This window comes from Heterodontus francisci, chromosome 5 (assembly GCF_036365525.1).
Source record: "Heterodontus francisci isolate sHetFra1 chromosome 5, sHetFra1.hap1, whole genome shotgun sequence".
NCBI classification, from domain to species: domain Eukaryota; kingdom Metazoa; phylum Chordata; class Chondrichthyes; order Heterodontiformes; family Heterodontidae; genus Heterodontus; species Heterodontus francisci.
In genome coordinates, this window is record NC_090375.1 from 123,590,820 (window position 1) to 123,615,359 (window position 24,540).

At 43.4% G+C, this 24,540-nt stretch overlaps 1 protein-coding gene across 8 annotated transcripts in view; it reads right to left on the reverse strand.

Annotated features, from left to right (window-relative positions):
* The window catches only part of stau2 (staufen double-stranded RNA binding protein 2), a 545,941-nt gene that overhangs the window by 296,218 nt on the left and 225,183 nt on the right, over positions 1-24,540 (reverse strand). For all 8 annotated transcript variants that reach the window (XM_068032038.1, XM_068032036.1, XM_068032040.1 and 5 more), the window contains one exon: positions 5,743-5,902. In XM_068032038.1, coding sequence (XP_067888139.1) covers positions 5,743-5,902 — 160 coding nt within the window. The remainder of the gene's footprint in view (positions 1-5,742; positions 5,903-24,540) is intronic.

Genomic DNA, 24,540 nt, shown 5'->3' on the forward strand with positions numbered 1-24,540 from the left:
ATGGATAGGCTCTTGGTATTAACCAGAGTTAGATTCAAAGAAAGAAATATACTTTTTGATCAGATGTCTGATGCCCTAAAAACATTTTTGGGGAAACATTCCTTTCTGGCCACTTTCATGACACAGATGGGCTCTTTAGCAGTGACACCGATGGTGGAGGATACAATGCTAGCAGCATTTCGAGGCCATTCAAGTATGGGGCCCAAATGTCAGTACGAAAGGAGAAACACACACAAAACGAATGAGGATAGAGACCCTTTTGGCAGCTATAAGAGATGGCAGGAATTGGGCAATTATGGCAGAAGGATGAACCCCAGGAATAACCAAGGGGTGGTCAACAGGTGTTTCAGATGTGACTCAAAGTATTATTATGCGTTGCGTTGTACAAAAAGGAATAAAGGGTTTTTGAGATGATGCATGGCATGGAAGGTTCGCAAGGTGAGGATGACTATACTGATCAATCAGAAGGAATTGTACTGGTCATGAGAAGCTTCAGTCCAGTAATGAGTGTCCTAGTCGCAGATTCATTCAATTGTGCAGTACTAGACAGTGGGTGTACATCCAGAATATGTGAAATGCACTGGTTAAGGTGTTACATGGATTCTTTAAGTAAGGAAGACCAAAATAAGGTCAAAGAATATGACAGTTCCACCTGTTTCAGGTGTGGGGATGACAACACATTGGAATTGCTAAAAAGAGTGGTAATTCTGTGTAAAATAGCAGGGGTAAACCATTTTATTAGTATGGATGTAGTATCCAGTGAAATACCTTTGCTGTTAAGTCAACCGTCTATGAAAAAGGCTCAGATGAAATTGGATATGGAACAGGATAAGGCGATTGTCTTTGGGAAATTTGTAGCTTTACAGTTTACACAGTTGGGACATTATTGTATTCCTTTAGCGAGAACTAACATCTCAAAGCAGGATGTTAAAGAAGTATTAATGGCATCTGGGGGCAGGGATTTAAAGGAGAAAAGGCAAATTATTTCAAAACTACATCGACAGTCTGCACATCCATCTTGTCATAGGTTGAAGATTCTGTTAAAAGATGCAGGGGTAATAGACGAAGACTACACTAAACACATCGAGGATATCAGTGGAAAATGTGATATCTATAAAAAAATACAGGAGGATGCCATCGCGACCCATAGTGAGGAACTTTAATGAAACCGTAGCAATGGACTTGAAGGTAAGGGAAAAAGACAAAACCATTTTTCTTGTACACATTATAGACATAGCGACTAGATTCAGTCTGTCAACGGGAATTTATAGTAAAGACAAAAAAGTAATAGTGGACAAGATAATGGAAAGATGGATTGGAACGGGACTGGGAGCACTGGCTAGGTTTCTAACTGATAATAGAGGAGAATTTGCCAATGAGGAATTCAGGAGTATGTGTGAAAATATGAATATTGTAGCAATGCACATGGCAATAGAAAGTCCTTTTAGTAATGGGATTTGTGAGAGACGTCATGCCGTGATTGACGAAATGCTCTGAAAATTTTTAGCTGACCAGCCAAATTGTAAATTGACTACTGCTCTGGCATGGGCAGGACATGTGAAAAACATGCTTGGTTGGAGGCTACAGCCCCTATCAATTAGTTTATGGCAGGAATCCGAAAATACCTTTAGTAATGTGGGATCATCCCCCGGCTTTAGAGGGGACTACAATTTGTTCAATTTTTGCAGAACATTTGAATTCCGTGCATGCAGGGAGAAGAGCATTTATTAAGGAGAAGGTTTCAGAAAAAATCAGGAGAGGTTTGAGGTATTGGATCAGGCCATCAGAAAAGAATTTTGATACGGTGGATATGGTGTGTTACAAAAGAGAAGGGCAGAAAGAATGGAGAGGCCGAGGTAAAGTTATAGGCACTGATGGCAAAACGGTGATTTTGCAACATGGCAACCAAACCTTTCCGAATACATTCCTCGAGGCTTATTGGCATTGATTATACATTGACAGAATTTGAATGAATGATGGACACTGATGTTGCACCATGTACTTCACATGCACATACGTCGGACCTTTGCGTGCAACAGATTGTGGCAGATAATGGGCTGACTGAGTGTGGGCCAAGTGATAGTGAAGATCCAGATAAGGCCATTTATCTCAAAGGTCAACTACCAAAAGATGTGACTAGAGTGACATACATGCCAGAAGGGACAAGTGAATGGAGGGAAGCCACCATTATAGGAAGGGCAGGAAAGGCCACAAGGAAATACAAACATTGGCTGAATGTGCAAGACAAGGGACAAGATATCAGACCTATAGATTGGCAGAAGGAAGTGAAAATGTGGAAGGCCAGAAAACGTAGTCTAAGTTCAGACAGTGGGCCTGAAGATGGTCATTGTCCAAGGAAAAGGTCACCAACTTGTGAAAGGAAGTCCAGTTGTAGGAGGGACAGGTCAAGTAGTAGCAATCCAGAAAGGGATAGGAAATCTAGTAGGGGACATGGTTTCACAAGTGCAAGGACCAGAGAGCAGGCGACAGGCTCCACAAGAAGTAGGACCCCTTACGATAGAGAAGCTCTAGTGGCTACTAACAAGTTAGATAGTAAATTGATAAAGGACACCAAGCAAAAAGAGCTTGATAGTTGGAGAGAGTTTGGCGTGGAGGTACCAGATAGAGGACAACCAGCATTGTCCCATAGATGGATAAGTACAGAGAAAGTACTTCCCGACGGTACGTCTGAAGTGAAGGCCAGACTTGTAGCTCAGGGATTTGAGGAATGACTAGGCAACCAAGAAGTTAGAATGGAGTGCCGAACAGCAGGAAAAGAAAGTTTGAGGATTTTCCTAGACTTTTTAGCAACACACTCATGGGAATGTAAGTCCATTGACATCAAAGCAACACTTTTCCAGGGGGAGAAATTTCAAAGTAAAGTATTTTTAAAGCGACCAAAAGAAGCTGGAGATATGAAGTGACCATATTGGAGATAGTGACCATAATACAGTTAGTTTTAGCATAATCATGGAAAAGGACAAAGATAAAACAGAAGCAAAGGTTCTAAATTGGGGGAAGGCAAATTTTACAAAACTGAGAGGTGACCTGGCCAAAGTGGACTGGATACAGCTACTTGAAGGAAAATCAGTAGCAAACCAGTGGGAAGCATTCAAGAGCGAGTTACTACAGGCACGGTGTAGGCATGTCCCCACAAAGATTAAGGGTGGTACTGCCAAATCTAGAGCCCCCTGGTTATCTAAAAGCTTACCAGGTAAGTTAAAACAAAAAAAGAAATCTTATGACGATCACAAATATCTTAATATTTTAGAAAGCCTAGAGGAGTATAGAAAGTGCAGGGGTGAAGTAAAAAAGGAAATTAGAAAAGCAAAGAGAGGACATGAAAAAAAATTGGCAGGCAAAATAAAGGAAAACCCAAAGATGTTTTATCAGCACGTTAAAAGCAAGAGGTTAACTAAGGAAAGGGTAGGGTCTATCAGAGATGTACAGGGGAACATATGCACGGATGCAGAAGATGTGGGCAGGGTTCTTAATGAGTTTTTTGTCTCTGTCTTCGCAAAGGAGAGGGTTGATGCAGACATTGTAGTTAAAGAGGAGGAGTGTGAAATATTAGATACGATAAGCATAGTGAGAGAGGAAGTCCTTGAGGGTCTGACATCCCTAAAAGTGGATAAATGGCCAGGACCGGATGGATTGCATCCCAGGTTGTTAAAGGAAGCCAGGGAGGAAATAGCGGATGCGCTGAGGATCATCTTCAAACCCTCACTAGATATAGGCGAGGTACCAGATGATTGGAGGTCTGCGAATGTTGTACCATTGTTTAAAACGGGTGCGAGGGATAAGCCAGGTAATTATAGGCCAGTCAGTCTGACCTCAGTGGTGCGTATATCATTAGAATCTATTCTGAGGGATAGGATAAACTGTCACATAGAAAGGCATGGATTAATCATGGATTTGTTAGAGCAAGGTCGTGTCTTACTAACTTGATTGAGTTTTTTGAGGAAGTGACAAGGAGGATTGATGAAGGTAGTGCAGTAGATGTGGTTTACGTGGATTTTAGTAAGGCATTTGACAAGGTCCTGCATGGCAGACAGGTCAGTAAAACGAAAGCCCATGGGATACAGGGGAAGGTGACAGGTTGGATCCATAATTGGCTCAGGGACAGGAAATAAAGGGTAGTTTTTGTGAATGGGAAGCAGTTTCCGGTGGTGTTCCACAGGGCTCAGTGTTGGGTCCCTTGCTGTTTGTGGTATATATTTATGATTTGGACTTAAATGTGGGTGGCATGATTGGGAAATTTGCTGAGGACATAAAAATTGGCCATGTAGTTAATAGTGAAGAGGATAGCCGTAGACTCCAGAATGATATCAATGGTTTGGTTGCGTTGGCGGAAAAGTGGCAAATGGAATTCAATCCAGTGAAGTGTGAGGTATTTCATTTAGGGAGGGAAAATAAAGCGAGGGAATACACAATAAATGGGAGGATATTGTGAGGGGTAGAATAAGTGAGAGACCTTGGAGTGTATGTCCACAGGTCTCTGAAAGTGGCAGGACAGGTGGATAGAGTGGTGATGAAGGCATGTGGAATGCTTTCCTTTATTGGCCGATGTATTGAGTACAAAAGCAGGGATGTGATACTGGAACTATATAAAATGCTGGGTAGGCCACAGCTGGAGTATTGCATGCAGTTCTGGTCACCACATTACAGAAAGGACATAATTGCTCTGGAGAGAGTACAGAGGAGATTTCCAAGAATGTTGCCAGGGCTTGAAGGTTGCCGCTATGAAGATTGGATAGGCTCGGGTTGTTTTCCCTGGAACTAAGGAGGCTGAGGGGTGATTTGATTGAGGTGTACAAAATTATGAGGGGCCTAGATAGAGTGGACATGAAGGACCTGTTTCCCCTGGCGGGGAGGTCAGTTACCAGGGGACACAGATTTAAGGTGATTGGTAGAAGGATTAGAGGGGACATGAGGGGAAACATTTTCACCCAGAGGGTGGTAAATGTCTGGAATTCGCTGCCAGGAATGGTGGTGGAGGTAGAGACCCTCAATTCTTTTAAAAGGTACCTGGACATGCACCTGAAGTGCTGTAACCTGCAGGGCTATGGACCAGGTGCTGGAAGGTGGGATTAGTTTGGGTGGCTAGTTTATTAGGCCGGCGCGGACACGATGGGCTGAATAACCTCCTTCTGTGCTGTACTTTTTCTACGGTTCTATTTCTCTGCATTGAACTTCATCTGCCACCTGTCCGCCCATTTCACCAACTTGCCTTTTGAAATTCTACACTATCTTCCCCACAGTTCAAAATGCTTCCAAGTTTGGTATCATCTGCAAACTGTGAAATTGCCCCCTGTTCACCAAGGTCTAGGTGATTAATAATATTCAGGAAAAGCAAGGATCCCAACACTGAGCCCTGCGGAACTCCACTACAAACATTCCTCCAGCTTGAAAAGCATCCATTAACCTCTACTCTTTGCACAACCATGAGTTTCAGTATCCCTGGCCAGGTTTTCTACTCCTGATCTCTACCAAGAACTAGACCGGAGTCGGCTGTGAAAAGCCTGCTGGCACTCACTGTCTACACTTATAGTACTGGAGAGCTGCCCACATTCACTGAACTTACCCCAGTCAGAATCAACACGTTCAGTACAAAAGGGAAGAAAATTTGGGGGGAAAAAGTTCTGCAGTAGAAACATATTGCTGTTAAATCTTGAACACTTTAAGAGAGAATGACTTCTGAAAGCAATGCACAATTTAGTTCCAACTGATTGAGAAAGTTACCTGAGGTGCCTTTTCTGGAATAGGCTCATCACGAAGAGTTAGAAGGGCTTTCATAGCAGCATTATGTCTAGCAGCTTGTCGGGTCCGTCCTTCTCCAATAAATTCTGTATTCCCCACAAGCAGCTGGACGTAAAACAATTTGGGAGCTGGATAATGGTACCTGCATTGAACAGAAGCCAACAAATGTATTTAGACATGAGAATAATTCACCTTGCGTTTGTTGACAATGATCACTTTATTTCACCATGCAGCTTTTGTGAATTCCAAGACAATTAACAATTAAACAATAGCTGGCTGTTGCCAACTGATCTTGTACATGTAACTGTAGATAAAACTGAGCAGTTACTAGGGTGTGGGAGCGAGGGCGTTTCCAACCTTGGCCAAGTTGTCAGGGGAGATAGCCAGTGGGGATTAGCATTTCCCCCATACAGAGGAAAGCGAATTAAAAAATTTTAGATGTTGTCACGCATCATAAAGATTAGAAGGGAACATTCAATGGAATGCAAAATATCCTTGCCTCAGTATTGCTTTAGTATTGTAACCAGTTTCTTTTTTAACTGTATGGATCTGTTTAAAATGTTGCATTGCTAATGCTCCAAATTTGTGAAAAACTGATTTGTTACAAAATACCAGCCATTTGTAGCCAAATGATATGGCAGACCTGTCTCCACCAGTACTATACCCCAGTATTTTACAGCTCAAAATGTTTCTGCCAGACATATCACAAATTCAGTAGGAGAGAATGAAAGTATGTAGTTCAGAATGGAAGAGATGAATCCGGAATATTACAGAAAACCCTGGAATTACTGGATGCTGCAATGTGTTAATGTTGGTGTTGGTGGGGTGGGGGGGGGGGGGGGGGGGAGAGAGGGGACAGCTATAGGGTCTTTCTGAACGGACAAACTCCCCAGTCTGTAATTATCTTATGAATCTAGAACTGTATGGCTGTTGTTCACAATAAAAATGGACACAGTCTGAACGTTTTACACCTTCACTCCCCATCGCTGTTACCCTGCAAGGACAGTGTTGCAGAAGTAGCAGTTATGGTGGTTGACACACGTGAAATCCTTAGACCTTCTGGTCTGTGTGCCTTACCCATTTTTACACCTTTACCCACTGTCCCTCCGCGACACCCTGGTCCACTCCTCCATTACCCCTACCACCTCGTCCCCTTCCCACGGCACCTTCCCCTGCAATCGCAGGAGGTGTAATACCTGCCTATTTACCTCCTCTCTTCTCACTATCCCAGGCCCCAAACACTCCTTTCGGGTGAAGCAGTGACTTACTTGTACTTCTTTCAATGTGGTATACTGTATTCGCTGCTCACAATGTGGTCTCCTCTACATTGGGGAGACCAAACTCAGACTGGGTGACCGCTTTGCGGAACACATCCGCTCAGTCCGAAAGCATGACCCGGAGCTTCCGGTTGCTGGCCATTTCGCCACACTCCCCTGCTCTCATGCTCACATTTCTGGAGTGGGATTGCTGCAGTGTTCCAATGAACATCAACGCAAGCTCGATGAACAGCATCTCATTTACCAATTAGGCACGCTACAGCCTGCCGGACTGAACATTGAGTTCAATAATTTCAGAGCATGACGGGTCCCCCATTTTACTTTTATTTTTAGTTATTTTTTCTTTTTTCTTTTTTATTTCTTGTGTTTATTTTATTTTAGTTTGTTCAGTTTATTTCTACTGTGCCTACCCACTGTGTTTTTTTCATGTTTGTGCTTGTGGCTGTTCAGTTTTTCAGTCCATTAACACCCTATCTGTACTAATGGTTTGTCTTTCAGCACACCATTAACATATTGTTTGCCTTTGCTCCATGACCTTCTGGTCAGCTATTCTGTGACCTTGTCCTATCAACACCTTCTCTTTTGTTATCTCTTGCCCCACCCCTGCTTTACTTGCTTAAAATCTTTTACATTTCTAATATCTGCCAGTTCTGAGGAAGGGTCACTGACCTGAAATGTTAACTCTGCTTCTCTCTCCACAGATGCTGCCAGACCTGCTGAGTATTTCCAGCATTTCTTGGTTTTATTTCAAATTTCCAGCATCCGCAGTATTTTGCTTTTACATTAACTCTGTTGCACTCTACACAGATGCTGCCAGACATGCTGAGTATTTCCAGCACTTTCTGTTTTTGTTTCAAATTTCTTTTTAACGCAGTCAATAATCATGATCAGAATCAAATTAAATATGGAGTGGGAAGATGCAAAATGTGAACTAAATGGAGGATTATGCTGGAAGAGGCATTAAAATTGTAAATAATGAACTCATGTTTTACTTACAAATCTCTTTTAAGGTACTGTTACTTGTGGTTTATGTTCTAGGCCACAAATTGAACATTTCTTGTATCCAGCATATATACCATTTTATACCATGCTGTCATCTGCAAACTGTAGCTCGTGTATATCTGTGGTGGTCAGTTTAGTTTTGGCATGGAGGTGACTAAGGTTAAAGAGCTTTCCATCTGGACAGTATTTAATACTGACACCAGAGGACAACTGATCTTTGATGAGGCAAATAGCCACTGTCAGGTAAATTGTGAATAGTATGGGGGCTATCATACAGCCTTGCTTGATTCATATATAAACCCACACCGGGTCAGAAGTGGGCCTACATCAGAGACGCCATCTATGACTCAGCAATGACCACCTTTGGTAAACGTGAGAAGCAGAATGCAGACTGGTTTCAATCTCACTTTGAAGAGCTGGAACCTGTCATAGCTGCTAAGCGCACTGCACTGTTGAACTACAAGAAATCCCCCAGCGAGTTAACATCCGTAGCACTTAAAGTAGCCAGAAGCGCTGCACAAAGAACAGCCAGGCGCTGTGCAAATCACTACTGGCAACACCTATGCAGTCGTATTCAGCTGGCCTCCGACACCGGAAACAGAAATGTATGATGGCATCAAGAGAGCTTTTGGGCCAAACATCAAAACGATAGCCTCCCTCAAGTCGAAATCAGGGGACACGATCACTGACCAACGCAAGCAAATGGACCGCTGGGTGGAGCACTACTTAGAACTGTACTCCAGGGAAAATATTGTCACTGATACCGCCCTCAATACAGCCCAGTCTCTGCCAGTCATGGATGAGCTGGACGAACAGCCAACAAAATCGGAACTCAGTGATGGCATTGATTCTCTAGCCACTGGAAAAGCCCCTGGAAAGGTCAGCATTACCCCTGAAATAATCAAGAGTGCCAAGCCTGCTATACTCTCAGCACTCCATGAACTGCTTTGCCTGTGCTGGGATGAGGGAGCAGAACCACAGGACATGCGCGATGCCAATATCATCACCCTCTATAAGAACAAGGGTAACCGTGGTGACTGCAACAACTACCGTGGAATCTCCCTGCTCAGCATAGTGGGGAAAGTCTTCGCTCGAGTCGTTTTAAACAGACTCCAGATGCTGGCTGAGCGTGTCTACCCTGAGGCACAGTGTAGCTTTCGAGCAGAGAGATCCACCATTGACATTCTGTTCTCCTTTCGCCAGCTACAGGAGAAATGCCATGAACAACAGATGCCCCTCTACGCTGCTTTCATAGATCTCACCAAAGCCTTTGACCTCGTCAGCAGACGTGGTCTCTTCGGACTACTAGCAAAGATCAGATGTCCACCAAAGCTACTATGTATCATCACCTCATTCCATGATAATATGAAAGGCACAATTCAGCATAGCAGTGCATCATCATACTCCTTTCCTATCTTGAGTGGCGTGAAACAGGGCTGTGTTCTCGCATCTACACTGTTTGGGATCTTCTCACTGCTGCTCTCACATGCGTTCAAGTCTTCAGAAGAAGGAATTTTCCTCCACACAAGATCAGATGGCAGGTTGTTCAACCTTGCCCGTCTTAGAGCGAAGACCAAAGTCTGGAAAGACCTCATCAGGGAACTCCTCTTTGCTGACGATGCTTCATTAACATCCCACACAGAGAGTGTCTGCAGAGACTCATCGACAGGATTGCGGCTGCCTGCAATTAATTTGGCCTAACCATCAACCTCAAGAAAACAAACATCATGGGACAGGATGTCAGAAATGCTCCATCCAACAATATCGGCGACCACGCTCTGGAAGTGGTTCAAGAGTTCATCTACCTAGGCTCAACTATCACCAGTAACCTGTCACTCGATGCAGAAAGCAACAAGCGCGTTGGAAAGGCGTCCGCTGCTATATCCAGACTGGCCAAGAGGGTGTGGGAAAATGGCGCACTGACATGGAACACAAAAGTCCCAGTGTTTCAAGCCTGCGTCCTCAGTACCTTGCTCTATGGCAGCGAGGCCTGGACAACGTATGTCAGCCAACAGCGACGTCTCAACTCATTCCATCTTCGCTGCCTCCGGAGAATCCTTGGCATCAGGTGGCAGGACCATATCTCCAACGCAGAAGTCCTTGAGACGGCCAACATCCCCAGCATATACACCCTACTGAGCCAGAGGCGCTTGAGATGGCTTGGCCATGTGAGCCGCATGGAAGATGGCAGGATCCCCAAGGACACATTGTACAGCGAGCTCGTCACTGGTATCAGACCCGCCAGCCGTCCATGTCTCCGCTTTAAAGACGTCTGCACACGCGACATGAAGTCCTGTGACACTGACCACAAGTCGTGGGAGTCAGTTACCAGCAATCGCCAGAGCTGGCGGACAGCCATAAAGGCGGGGCTAAAGAGTGGCGAGCCGAACAGACTTAGCAGTTGGCAGGAAAAAAGACAGAAGTGCAAGGAGAGAGCCAACTGTGTAACAGCCCCGACAACCAATTTTATCTGAAGCGCCTGTGGAAGATTTTGTCACTCTAGAATTGGCCTTTATAGCCACTCCAGGCGCTGCTCCACAAACCACTGACCACCTCTAGGCCACCTCATTGGCTCTTGAGACAAGGAGGCCAAAGAAGACAGTAGAAGAAAGAAGAAGATGGGTTTATCACACAGCCTTGCTTGACTCGTATATCAACCCACACCTGGTCAGCCAAATATTCTGACTTTCATATATGTTGAAGGAGAGACTCTGGACTATGTTGAGCACTTCTCATATCTTGGCAGTTACCTTGCTCAAAAGGCTCTCATTGATGAGGAGATCCAACACCGGGTCAGATGCGCCAGTTCAGCCTTCTACAAACTACGGCAGTGAGTGTTTGACAACAAAGAGCTCCGCAAATCAACAAAAGTCCTAGTGTACAGATCAGTTGTTGTTACCACTCTCATGTACTGCAGCGAGACCTGGACTGTGTATCAGCAATTCATAAGAGCGTTAGAGAAATTCCATCAACAATGCTTCAGCCACTTCCTCCGGATTCAATGGGAGGACCCGCGAATAAACGCTAGTGTCCTTCTTGAAGCCAGATCCACAAGCATTCAGGCAAAACTCAGCTCTCCTTGAAGTGCAGCTGCATTGTCCTTAATGACTGGGAAGAGCTTGTACCAATTGCTCAGAATGGCAACAACTTGTCCACCAAGTTGCATTATGCTTTGAGTCCCAACACCTCAATGATGAGGCAGAACAATGGCAGAGAAGGAAAGAAAAGGAAGCCCTTCCCCATGTACCCAAAGATCTTCGGGTCGAAAGTCCGCCTGCTCAGTCACATGAAGACCCATGACGGAACATAGGAAATAGGAGCAGGAGTCGGCCATTTGGCCCCTTGAGCCTCCTCCACTATTCAATTAGATCATGGCTGATCTTCTACCTCAACCCCATTTTCCTGCGCTATCCCCTTTATCCCTTGCTGTCTTTAATATCTAGAAATCTTTCGATCTCTTGTCTTGAATATACTCAATAAATGAGCCTCCACAGCCCTCTGGGGTCGAGAATTCCATAGATTCACCACCCTCTGAGTGGAAATGCCTCCTCGTCTCAGTTCTAAATGGCCTAACTCTTATTCTGAGATTGTGTCCCCGGGTTCTAGACCCCCCAGCCAGGGGAAACATCCTTCTTGTTGAGCCCTGTAAGAATTTTGTATGCTTCAATGAGATCACCTCTCATTCTCCTAAACTCGAGAGAATATAAGCCCCATCTCCTCAATCTCTCCTCATAGGGTAATCCCACCATTCCAGGGATCAATCTGGTGAACCTTCGTTGCATTATCTACAGCAAGTATATCCTTCCTTAGGTAAGCAGACCAAAACTGTACACAATACTCCAGGTGTGGTCTCACCAAGGCTCTATACAATTGCAGCAAGACACCTTTACTCCTGTACTCAAATCCTCTTGCAATAAAGGCCAACATACCATTTGCCTTTTGAATTGCTTGCTGCACCTGCATGCTAGCTTTCAGTGACTTTGGACATCAACACTTCCCAATCTCTCACCATTTAAGAAATACTCTGCATTTCTGTTTTCCTACCAAAGTGGATAACTACACATTTTTCCACATTATATTCCACCTCATGTTCTTGCCCACTCACTTAGCCTGTCTAAATCCCCTTGAAGCCTCTTTGTATCCTCCTCACAACTCACATTCCCACCTCGGAAATATTAAATTTGGTCCCCACATCCAAATCATTGTGAATAGCTGGGGCCCAAGCACTTATCCTTGTGGTACCCCCTGGTCACAGCCTGCCAACCTGAGAGTGACCCGTTTATTCCTACTCTCTCTTTTCTGTCCATTAGCCAATTCTCAATCCATGCCAGTATATTACTCCCAATCCCATGTGCTCTAATTTTGCTTACTAACCTCTTGTGTGGGACCTTATTGAAAGCCTTCTGTAAATCCAAATACACCACATCCACTGGTTTATTCTTTATCTATTCTGCTAGTTACATTCTCAAAAAAGTCCAACAGGTTTGTCAAATAGAGACCCTGAGCAGAACTTGTCCTCGAAAAGAGGGACAGTGGACCTTGTGACCTTATACCATGCATGTGGACCCCAAGATGCAATTGAATGCAATTTACACAGGTAAGCTCGAGCTTATCCAAAACTCTCTTCTGTCCGTATCCTAACTTGCACCAAGTTCCGTTCACTGCTGACCTACATTGGCTCTCGGTCTGGCAACACCTCAATTTTAAAATTCTCATCCTTGTTTTCAAATCCCTCCATGGTTTCGCCCCTCCCTGTCTTTGTAACCTCCTCCAGCCCTACAACCCTCCGAAATCTCAGCACACCTCCAATTATGATCTTTGGTCTCGTTTCTCGCACCACCATTGCAGGCTGCGCCTTTAGCTGTCAAGACCCAAAGCTATAGAATTCCTTTCCTAAACCTTCTGGCCTCTCTCTGTCTTTCTTTCCTCTTTTAAGACACACCTTAAAACCTACCTCTTTGACCAAGCTTTTGGTCAGGCGTACGTTCATAAAAATATTTAAATTTTGACAATTACAATTTGACTAACTTCCTGAACTTTTGAAGGTTATATCTCTTGGGGCCATCCAAAGGCATCATTCTGCTAAGAGAACCGGAGCAGATATCATCTATTTCCACATCTCTGGTTTCCTCTGAAGTGCTCATTATTTCCTGTCTTTTTCTTCAATTTGTCCAACCTTCTTATCTAGTTAACTAGTCAGGAGGTTACGTCAACAAACATTTATGGTAATATTGGCAATTTTTATTTTTAAATGCACATCACATTTCTCGATTTTTGACCACTTGCCGCACAGAAAAGATTTAGAAGAGTTTTGCTGGGGTTTTAAAAGCAATGGCCATGCTCAAGAGACACCGAGATGAAATGTGGTTAACATGCTAATCAGCAGTTGCTTCTCCCAGAAACCAAACAATAAGTAATACATTAGGTGATCTGGGTATTTCAAAATATATCTCTGACTATTGTGTCGGTCTGCAAGGACAAGCTTTGTCGCAGTGAGAGAGGCTTTTGAAAATCGGGAGGACGGATACTTATAGAAGTCAGGCTTCTGGAACCAGCAAGTTGAATAGGCAGGCAGCAAAAGACATTGGACTACAAAAATTTTTTTTAAAATTCATTCATGGGATATGGGCATCGCTGGCTAGGTCAGGATTTATTGCCCATCCCTAACAGTCCTCGAAAAAGTGGTGGTGAGCTGCCTTCTTGAACTGCTGCAGTCCACATGAGGATTTTGACCCAGCAACAGTGAAGGAACGACGATATAGTTCCAAGTCAGGATGGTGTGGGACTTGGAGGGGAACTTGCAGGTCGTGGTGTTCCCATGCATTTGCTGCCCTTGTCCTTCTAGTTGGTAGAGATCATGGGTTTGGAAGGTGCTGTCTAAGCAGCCTTGGTGCATTGCTGCAGTGCATCTTGTAGATGGTACATACTGCTGCCAATGTACGTTGGTGGTGGAGGGAATGAATGTTTGTGGATGGGGTGCCAATCAAGTGAGCTGTTTTGTACTGGATGGTGTCGAGCCTCTCGAGCGTTGTTGGAGCTGCACCCACCCAGGCAAGTGGAGAGTACTCCATCACACTCCTGACTTGTGCCTTGTAGATGGTGGACAGGCTTTGGGGAATCAGGAGGTGAGTAACTTGCTGCAGGATTCCTAGCCTCTGATCTGCTCTTGTAGCCACAGTATTTATATGGCTACTCCAGTTCAGTTTCTGGTCAATGGTAGCCCCTAGGATGTTGTTAGTGGGGGATTCAGCGATTGTAATGCCATTGAATGTCAAGGGGAGATGGTTAGATTCTCTCTTGCTGGAGATGGTCTTTGCCTGGCACTTGTGTGGCATGAATGTTACTTGCCACTTATCAGCCCAAGCCTGGATATTGTCCAGGTCTTGCTGCATTTCTACACAGACTGCTTCAGTATCTGAGGAGTCGCGAATGGTGTTGAACATTGTGCAATCATCAGCGGACATCCCCACTTCTGACCTTATGATTGAAGGAAGGTCATTGCTGAAGCAGCTGAAGATGGCTGGGCCTAGGACACTACCCTGAGGAATTCCTGCAGTGATGTTCTGGAGCTCAGACGATTTGACCTCCAACAACCACAACCATCTTCCTTTACGTTAGGTATGTTTCCAACCAGCGGAGAGTTTTCCCCAGATTCCCAACGACTTCAGGTTTGCTAGGGCTCCTTGATGCCATACTCGGTTGAACACCGCCTTGATGCCAAGGGCAGTCACTCTCACCTCACTTCTTGAGTTCAGCTCTTTTGTCCATGTTTGGACCAAGGCTGTAATGAGGTCAGGAGCTGAGTGGCCCTGGCGGAACCCAAACTGAACGTCACTGAGCAGGTTATTGGTAAGCAAGTGCTGCTTGATGGCACTGTTAATGACACCTTCCATCACTTTACTGATGATTGAGAGTAGATTGATGGGGTGGTAATTGACCGGGTTGGACTTGTCTTACTTTTTGTGTACAGGACATACCTGGGCAGTTTTCCACATTGCGGGGTAGATGCCAGTGTTGTAGCTGTACTGGAACAGCTTGGCTAGGGGCACGTCAAGTTCTGGAGCACAAGTCTTCAGTACTATTGCCGGGATATTGTCAGGGCCCATAGCCTTTGCAGTATCCAATGTCTTCAGTCGTTTCTTGATATCACAGATATCTTGATATCACGTTCTGCCCTAGGCAGTAGGACAAGATGCCGAGGGATTATTCTGTTTGGGTGAAGTAAGATGCCTCACCAAAGTGGGAAAGTATTCTGTATTCACTGTTTTGTGTATTATTATGCAAAGGCAAGTTATAGCGATTAAACCAAGTGAATATGATTCTAAGTGTTGTCCTGTACATTCACCCTAACAATGAAATAAAGCAGCTTAATGATTCAAACAAAGCATCACCTCACCTAGTTTAGCTCAAATATGCCTTCAGTGAGATTGAAGAGATATGTCTGCGAAAGACACAAATATTCAGATCACAAAAGGGGATTATTGTAACATTCTCGAGTCATGCTATTGTAAAAGTAGGTATAGGGCAGTGTGAGTCAACACCCACTGAATAAGACGATTAGATCATTTAAGGGAGTGACTGGCGTCACTGAACTTGAGAAGGTATGCAAAGTAGGAGAGAATTGGTAACAATCAATATGCCTTCTTTAAATTTCATGTGAGCCTAAAAACGGTCTATAAATTATTGTAGTGTTTGACATTCTGAACAGTATTTCATACTCTAGTGACATTGGCACAAGTAACCAGCTCAAAAGTCAGGTACAATCTGACCTGTGTTATCTTCTACAGCAATTCTATGTCACGGTACCAAAGTAAGCCCACTTCACACTGATGTAAATTTTGATTATGGCAGTATTTCAATGGGGTCTTCAAGCCTAATCCATAAACTCTACCCACATTCCAATATACCTACATTTTAACATAGATTTGAAAATTATAAATTCAGCATCTCAATATACTAATTTATTTGTACATATGAGCTATAAAAACAGACTTGAATTCCTGTGAATTTCTACTTTTGGAAAGACTAACGTTGATTGGGACAACTCCACTAATCCATCCTTAGCAATCCTATAACTGAGCCTCAATTATAGTACAGAAAATGCTGGAAAGACTCAGCAGGTCTGGCAGCATCCGTGGAGAGAGAAACAGAGCTAAGGTTTCAATTCAATGACCTTTCATTAAGAACTGGGAAAAATTAGAAATGTAATTGGTTTTAAGTAGGTCAATTGGGGCCGGGTGGAAAAAGAACAAAAGGGAAGGTCTGTGATAGGCAGAAGATGGGAGACATTAAATGACACAAGAGTTGGTGGGGCAGAGTCAAAGGGAGTAGTAATGAGACAAGTAAAGATAAAAAAAGATGTGTCCAGTGGAAGCGTGAATGATAGAATAACGAACAGCTGCCGTCCAAAAGCAAATTATGGCAACTGACTTTGGATCTGTAATTTCTTGTCTTGAAAAAGCTGTATAACCCTCGGGTAAAATACGACTGATTTTACTCTTTTACCTGGTTGTGCTAGGAGCAATTAGATTGTGAACTAATGCCTCATTTATACACACAGATGCCTCTGACAGCAAGAATGCTGCCGGCAGCATTCCTGTGGTACAAACACTCCAACAGTGCCGTTATTGGAGCTAGTTATCCTACAGCATTGGACTGGAATTGCTGCTGGCAGCAAGCATACCTGGTAAACACAGTGGCATAGAGGTGGGTTTGACCGTTTTGGAGTCTGGCTATAGTTATCAACCCACTCACACAGGCCAGAAATGTGCTTTCAATAGTGCTGACTTGTACAGGCTTTCCCTTGACATTGAAGAAGTTGTAAATTTGACTGCACTAATTGCATGTGAAATTTGCACGGACAATAGCATTAAACACAAGAACACAAGAAATAGGAGCAGAAGTAAACCATATGGCCCATTAAGCCCGGTCCGCCATTCAATACCATCATGGCTGATCTTAGGCTTCAATTCCGCGTTCCTGCCCGCTCCCCATATTCCTTCATTCCCTGTGAGACCAAAAATATATCTAACCCAGCTTTAAATGGATTCAATGATGGAGCATCCACAACCCTCTGGGGTAGAGAATTCCAAAGATCCACAACCCTTTGACTGAAGTAATTTCTCATCATCACAGTACTGAATGATTGACCCCTTATCCTGAGACTATGTCCTGTGTTCTAGATTCCCTGACCAGTGGAAACAATCTCTCAGCTTCTACCCTATCAAGCCCTTTCAGAATCTTGTATGTCTCAATTAGATCGCCTCTCATTCTTCTAAACTGTATAGAATATAGGCCCAATTTACTCAGCCTCTCAGCATAGGACAAACGCCTCACCCCAGGGACTAATTTAGTAAATCTTCGCTGCACTTCCAGTGCAAGTATATCCTTCCTTAAATGTGGAGAACAAAACTGCACACAGTATTCTAGGTACAATTTCACCAAAGCCCTGTACAATTTTAGTAAGACTTCTTTATTCCTGTACTCCAATCCCTTTGCGATAAAGGCCAACATGCCATTTACCTTCCTAATAGCCTGCTGCACCTGCATGTTAATTTTGTGCATTCCTTGTACGAGTACCCCCAAGTCTCTCTGAACATCAACACTTATCAGTTTCACACCTTTTAAAAATATTCTTCTTTTCTATTTTTATGACACTTCCCTATATTATACTCTATTTGCCATCTTGTTGCCCACTCACTTAACCTGTCTTTATCTCTTTGCAGCCTCTCTACCTCCTCCCCGCAGCTTATCTTTCCACTGAGCTTTGTATCATCAGCAAACTTAGACACATTACTCTCTGTCTCTTCATCCAAATCATTAATATAAAGTGTAAATAGCTGAGACCCCAGCGGCACCCACTATTCACTGCCTGCCAACTTGAAAATTCCCTATTTATGCTCACTCTCTGCTTCCGGTCTGCTAACCAATCCTCTATCCACGCTAATATATTAACCTCAACACCATAAGCCCTTATCTTGCCTATTAATCTTTTATGAGGCACCTTATTGAATGCTTTTTTGAAAATCCAGGTAGACTACATCTACTGGCTCCCTTTTAGTTACATCCTACTAGTTACATCCTCAAAACACTCTAATAAATGTGTCAAACAGGATCTCCCTTTAGTAAAACCATGCTGACTTGTTCTAATCATACTATGTTTTTCCAAGTGCAATGTTAAGACTTCCTTAATAATAGTTTCCAGCATCTTCCCAATGACTGATGTTAGGCTAACTGGCCTGTAGTTCTCTGTTTTCTCTCTACCTCCTTTCTTGAAAAGCAGTGTAACATTTGCCAACTTCCAATCTGATGGGACCATTCCTGAATCTAAGGAACTCTGGAAAATCATAGCCAGTGCATCCACTATCTCTGCAGCTATCTCTTTTGGAACCTGAAGATGTCCGCCATCTGGTCCCGGGGACTTGTCAGATTTTAGTCCCTCAAGTTTCTCCAATACTTTTTCTCAGCGAATAGCAACATCCTTAATTTCCTCACTCTTTTTCGCCCCTAGGTTACTGTCTATTTCTGGTATGGAACTTGTGTCTTCTATTTGTTCAGTGCCTCTGCCATTTCCTCATTCCCCAGTTAAAGTTATGCCTACAATTCTCCATTGCTGTCAAATACAAACCATAGTATGAAAGAGGCAGATTTAGCACATTGGAAATGCATATAATTTCATTGGTAAAGCTTACAACTATAAAAGGAATATAATAGTATCATGCATGAATCATAGTGGCAGAACAGTGAAGCACATTGGGATTTTTCTCATTCATTGACATGAATGTACTAAGCTGAAGACATTGAGGGAAATTATAACCTCCAAAAGTAGGTGGGATGTAAAAATTTTTAACATCTCAAACTCACCCATTTCTAGTTTTAATAGAGGCAGGATGGTGGGGGGCGGGGGGTGGCAGAGAGGGGGTGGAGAAAGTGAACCAACACTCTCCCAGGAGGCAGGTTGGTCATTTAAATGCTTTAATGAGGCTGTGTGCCTCAGATTTTATTTTCATTTTAAATTTAACCTGGCAGGTAAAGAGAGGTGGGAACTTCTGTGTAGAAGCCTTTCCAGCGCAGCTTGTGGGCCAGGCAGAGCAGGAATGCTTCCTCTCACCCTCCCAAACTAACCTGCTTCCCTCTCCACAATCGGACTCTTCCCTTCACTTATATCACTGACCACAGACCAGCACCTCCACCCCCGATCTCCCATCTCTGCCGCGCCGCAATCACCCCCGACCCTACAAGCCACTTTGCACCATCACACTACCTTCCCCCCACACTCGCCCCCTCCCCCACTCCCCTATGATCTCTACCTAGCAGCATGGCCTTGCCTGGGTTGCGGCCTTTGTTGCAACATTCCCCACCCAATTGGGAGCCAAGCCTCCCAACCTGGCTGGCTTCTGGGCAGGGATCCTGTTTAAAAAAAAAAGTACACATGCTGTGGAGTGAAACCCCACAATGCTCGGCCTGACCAGAACTCCTCACCCCACCCTCCACACCATCCGACTTGGAAATCCTTCCCCAGTAAGTATTGGGACCATCATTGTTTCTTTAAATAACAAAGAGATTAATACAAATTAAATGAACAAGTTTTGGTTCGCATATTGTTTTAGGTATGCTTAAATGCCACAAAAGGTAACTTATTAACTTACAAGACATTTTTTACAGAAGTGTCACATGTTGCATGATTTGTAAATTAACCCGTATAAATACGCATCTGAGCCATGCATAAACTGCATAAATACATCTGAGCCCATTACCTCACTCCTCTTAAATATTTTTTATTTCTTCTTGGGATATGGATTACACTAGAAAGGCAGCATTTATTGTCCATTTTTCACTGTTCTAAGGACATAATGAGTCAACCACATAGTATGGGGATAGAGTCACTTGTAGGCCAGACCAGGTAGGGGCCACATGCTCCCTTCTTTGAAGGACTTAAATGAACCAGCTGGGTTTTTACAACAATCCCTATTCCATGCAAAGTAACTAGAAGCATATTTATACCAATTTGTAATTTTCTTTATATTTCAAATGCATTGGATATACAGAATCAAACCTTCCAGTGTACTAATATTTTATATAGCATACTCCTTCATGTTAAGGATCATTAGTTGGTTTTTATTGTCATTTTTAAAAAGGGGTTAAAATCCTAGGTAATTTTAGAAAAAAAAATCATAAAAGTTAGCTTTATTTGGAACATTAATAAAATTCAAAAAAGTAAGAGACCATTGTAAAGGGCACAACTAAGCTAAATTACAATTCATTATTATTTACACAGTTCATGACACAACTTTTATGGGGCTCAATGTCATTTCCAAAAGTAAACTGGGTAGAAGTTTTATTTAATTTAAAAAAAGCCAGGAGGGCAAATAATTTGATTTTTTTTTAAATTTCCATAGTAAAATATGATTGCATTTTATTATTGGAAAAACTCTATATTGTTAAACTAAATCAAAAGGAAAATAAAATAAAAAGTGTTTCACAATAGCGAGAAGGCCAAGAATTCCAAATGATCCATGGTCTTTGCAGGTCCCAATACGCACGCGCATCGCATTAGTAGCATCACACACTGCATAATGATGCATGGATGCAACGTGCAGCACACACATTATGCAAGTGTGCGTGATCACTACTCTTTTGCACACACATTTTGAAGGCCTGTGAAAAACAGGGAGAATGCAGGATTTTTGTTCGATCAGAAACAAGGGAGATTCAGTTTTTATTGATCCAAGCTGAACAATTCCAGTAATTTATCAATGGAAATTGATAGAAATACACATTAATGATCTCTGTTCATGTTATTCAATCCTTCCTGTTGCAGCGATCCTGAACAACACAACCACATTAAAAGATTCTGAAAAGTTTTGACAGCTGTCCTAGTGCACACTTGACAGCTAGATCTAACTAATAAAAAAAAGCAGCGTCTCTGCCCTTGAGGTATATTTTTCTCCATTCACTGTTAGAAAAAAACTATGCAAGTATAATGTGGGCAAACCAGTAAGTGGAAGAAAATATATCCCTATGACCTACAGGAACAATGCCAGAGTGAAAAAGTTCATCACTCATTCACATCAAAAAGCACAGCACAACTAACAGTACATGAAGCGCAACTTCTAGATGCTCAATTGGGATTTGTTTTGCTTTCCCTGTTTGTATTAGAAGCAATTAATGAAAAATAAAACATAGTGGATGTAAAAAGAGTAAATAAATGCATAGGATTACATAGTGTATACAGAACAGAAACAGGCCATTCGGCCCAATCAGTCCAGGCTGACGTGTATGCTCCACTCGAGCCTCCTTCCATCTTTCCCCACCTAACTACCAGCATAACCCTCTATTCCCTTCTCCCACATATGCTTATCCAGCCTCTATTTAAATGCATGTATATTATTCGCTTCAACCACTCCCTGTGGTAGCGAGTCTCACATTCTCACCACTCTCGAGAAAGTAGTTTCTTCAGTGATGGAATCTGCAGTCCACAGGATCCATGGGGAAATGGGTGTGGTTATCTGAACATATGGCTTGTCGAATGCTCTGGCAGGTCTATGACCCTGCTCACAAAAGATTGTTTCTTTTTCATGAAATAGAATGTCCTAATAGAAATTGAAAACAAATACTTCAGGTTAATGAGGTAACTAAAACTGGTTGGGACTAAAGCCTGGCTAACCGACTCGAACCTGACCAGACACGACTACGGGTCAGGTCAGGTTGAAATTCCAAGTCCAGCATTCGGGCTCGGGTCGGGTTGGGCTGGACACTGCTTCCGGGAAGTCACAGGGTAAGGCTTACCCATGATTCCCCACAACTCCAGCTGCAGTAATAGCCTGCTGCCGGAACAGATGAAGGATATTGTGTTGGTCGGGTCAGGTCAAGCGCGAAAAAAAATTACAGGACTCGGGTCGGGTTCGGGTTGGCTGTGGTCGGGTCGGGCCCAGGTCGGGTTTTAATTTTATACCCGAGCCAGGCCCTAGTTCGGACCAGATAAAAGCTTAGATGGCACCGTCTCACCCTGAGATGGCAGGAAGGTTTGTTTTTATAGGCAGGCTGAAGAAAGTGAAGACAGGATCTAGGAGAGGTTTCTGTTATTTAGATGAACTGATTACACAGACCCAGCCATACAGTGCACAGGGTTGACACTGAATGGCACGATAACAATGACACTGGGAATCCACACCATCAAGCCTGTCGTGAGGAGAACTGAGAAGGTTCTGGAGAAGTACATCGTTTTTCTTTTGGTGAAGGCTGTAGCTGTGGAGTTCAGGATTAAAATGAAACTGCTGTCAGTTGGGAATTGTGGCTACATCTTGGAAGACAGGATCTGGAGACCTACCTAAGGAATTTCAGGGTTGTGAAGAACTGTGTGACTGTAATTCGGGACCATACATGCTGAAAAGACTACTCAGAGGATTTGTGAGACCCATCTTTGTTACATCTGATAATTAATGTGTAATCTTTAAGCCATGTGTGTACATATATATATAGACTGATTTAACTGTTAGTTCATGTTTAATTTATGTTGATTTTGTTTTGAGTGTGAAAGTAAAATTTATAAAAGCGAAATCTTGTCTGTTTGGTTTTTGTTCCTAAATCGAGTCAGTCAGTGGATTCGATTCTTTTGGTTTGTTGGTGATCTCCACGGGGATCATAACACTTCTGAATTCCTTATTTGACTTCTTGGTGACTATCTCATACTGATGGCCTCTAGTTTTGCTCTTCCCCACAATGGGAAACATTCTCTCTTTGTCTGTTCTTTCAAAACATTTCATACTTTTCAAGACCTCTATGTTAGTGTTTAATAAGTTCTGTTGATGGATGTTAAATACTGGTAGTTGAAGGTAATAGGGTGAACAGGTGTTGGGTGTTGATTAGTTAATTGGCAGTTCCAATGTGGAGCCCAGACGTCAGTACAAAGAAGAATCACAAACAAAAAGACTGAGGATGGGGGCCCTTTTGGCAGCTATAACAGGCGGCAGGAATTGAGCAGTTATGGCAGAAGGATGGACCCCAGGAATAACCAAAGGGTGGTCAACAGGTGTTTCAGATGTAACTTGAAGTATCATTATGTGTTGAATTGTCCAAAAAGGAATAACAGTTTTTTGAGATAACACATAACGTGGAAGGCGAGGATGACGATACTGATCATTCAGAAGGAATTGTACTGGTCACAAGAAGCTTCAGTCCGGTAATGACTGTCTAGTCGCAGATTAGTTCAATTGCTCAGTACTAGACAGTGGGTGTACGTCCACTGTATGTGCAGTGGACTGGTAACAGTGTTACATGGATGCTTTATGTAAGGAAGACCGCAGTAAGGTCAAAGAATATGACAGTTGAACCTGTTTCAGGTTTGGGGTGACAATGTGCTGAGATCACTAAAAAAAAGTGGTAATTCCATGTAAAATAGCAGATATAAACCACTTTATTTGTACAGATGTTGTATCCACTGAAATACCTTTGCTGTTAAGAAAGCCATCTGTGAAGAAGGCTCAGATGAAATTGGATATGGAACATGATAAGGCGATTGTCTTTGGGAAATCTGTAGATTTGCAGTTTACACAGTCAGGACATTATTGTATTCCTTTAACAAGACCTAACATCTCTGAGCAGAATGTTAAAGAGATATTAAGGGCATCCGGGGGTAGGGATTTAAAGGAGAAGGCAGATTATTTCAAAACTACATCGACAGTTGCTCTGGATGTGGTTCAAGAGTTCACCTACCTAGGCTCAACTATCACTAATAACCTGTCTCTCGATGCAGAAATCAACAAGCACATGGGAAAGGCTTCCACTGCTATGTCCAGACTGGCCAAGAGAGTGTGGGAAAATGGCGCACTGACACGGAACACAAAAATCCGAGTGTATCAAGCCTGTGTCCTCAGTACCTTGCTCTACAGCAGCGAGGCTTGGACAACATATGTCAGCCAAGAACGACGTCTCAATTCATTCCATCTTCGCTGCCTCCGGAGAATCCTTGGCATCAGGTGGCAGGACCGCATCTCCAACACAGTAGTCCTCGAGGCGGCCAATATCCCCAGCTTATACACACTACTGAGTCAGCGGCGCTTGAGATGGCTTGGCCATGTGAGCCGCATGGAAGATGGCAGGATCCCCAAGGACACATTGTACAGCAAGCTCGCCACTGGTATCAGACCTACCGGCCGTCCATGTCTCCGCTTTAAAGACGTCTGCAAACGCGACATGAAGTCCTGTAACATTGATCACAAGTCGTGGGAGTCAGTTGCCAGCGATCGCCAGAGCTGGCGGGCAGCCAAAATGTGGGGCTAAAGTGTGGCGAGTCGAAGAGACTTAGCAGTTGGCAGGAAAAAAGACAGAAGCGCAAGGGGAGAGCCAACTGTGCAACAGCCCTGACAACCAATCTTTTCTGCAGCACCTGTGGAAGAGTCTGCCACTCTAGTATTGGCTTTTATAGCCACTCCAGGCGCTGCTCCACAAACCACTGACCACCTCCAGGCACTTACCCATTGTCTCCCGAGACAAGGAGGCC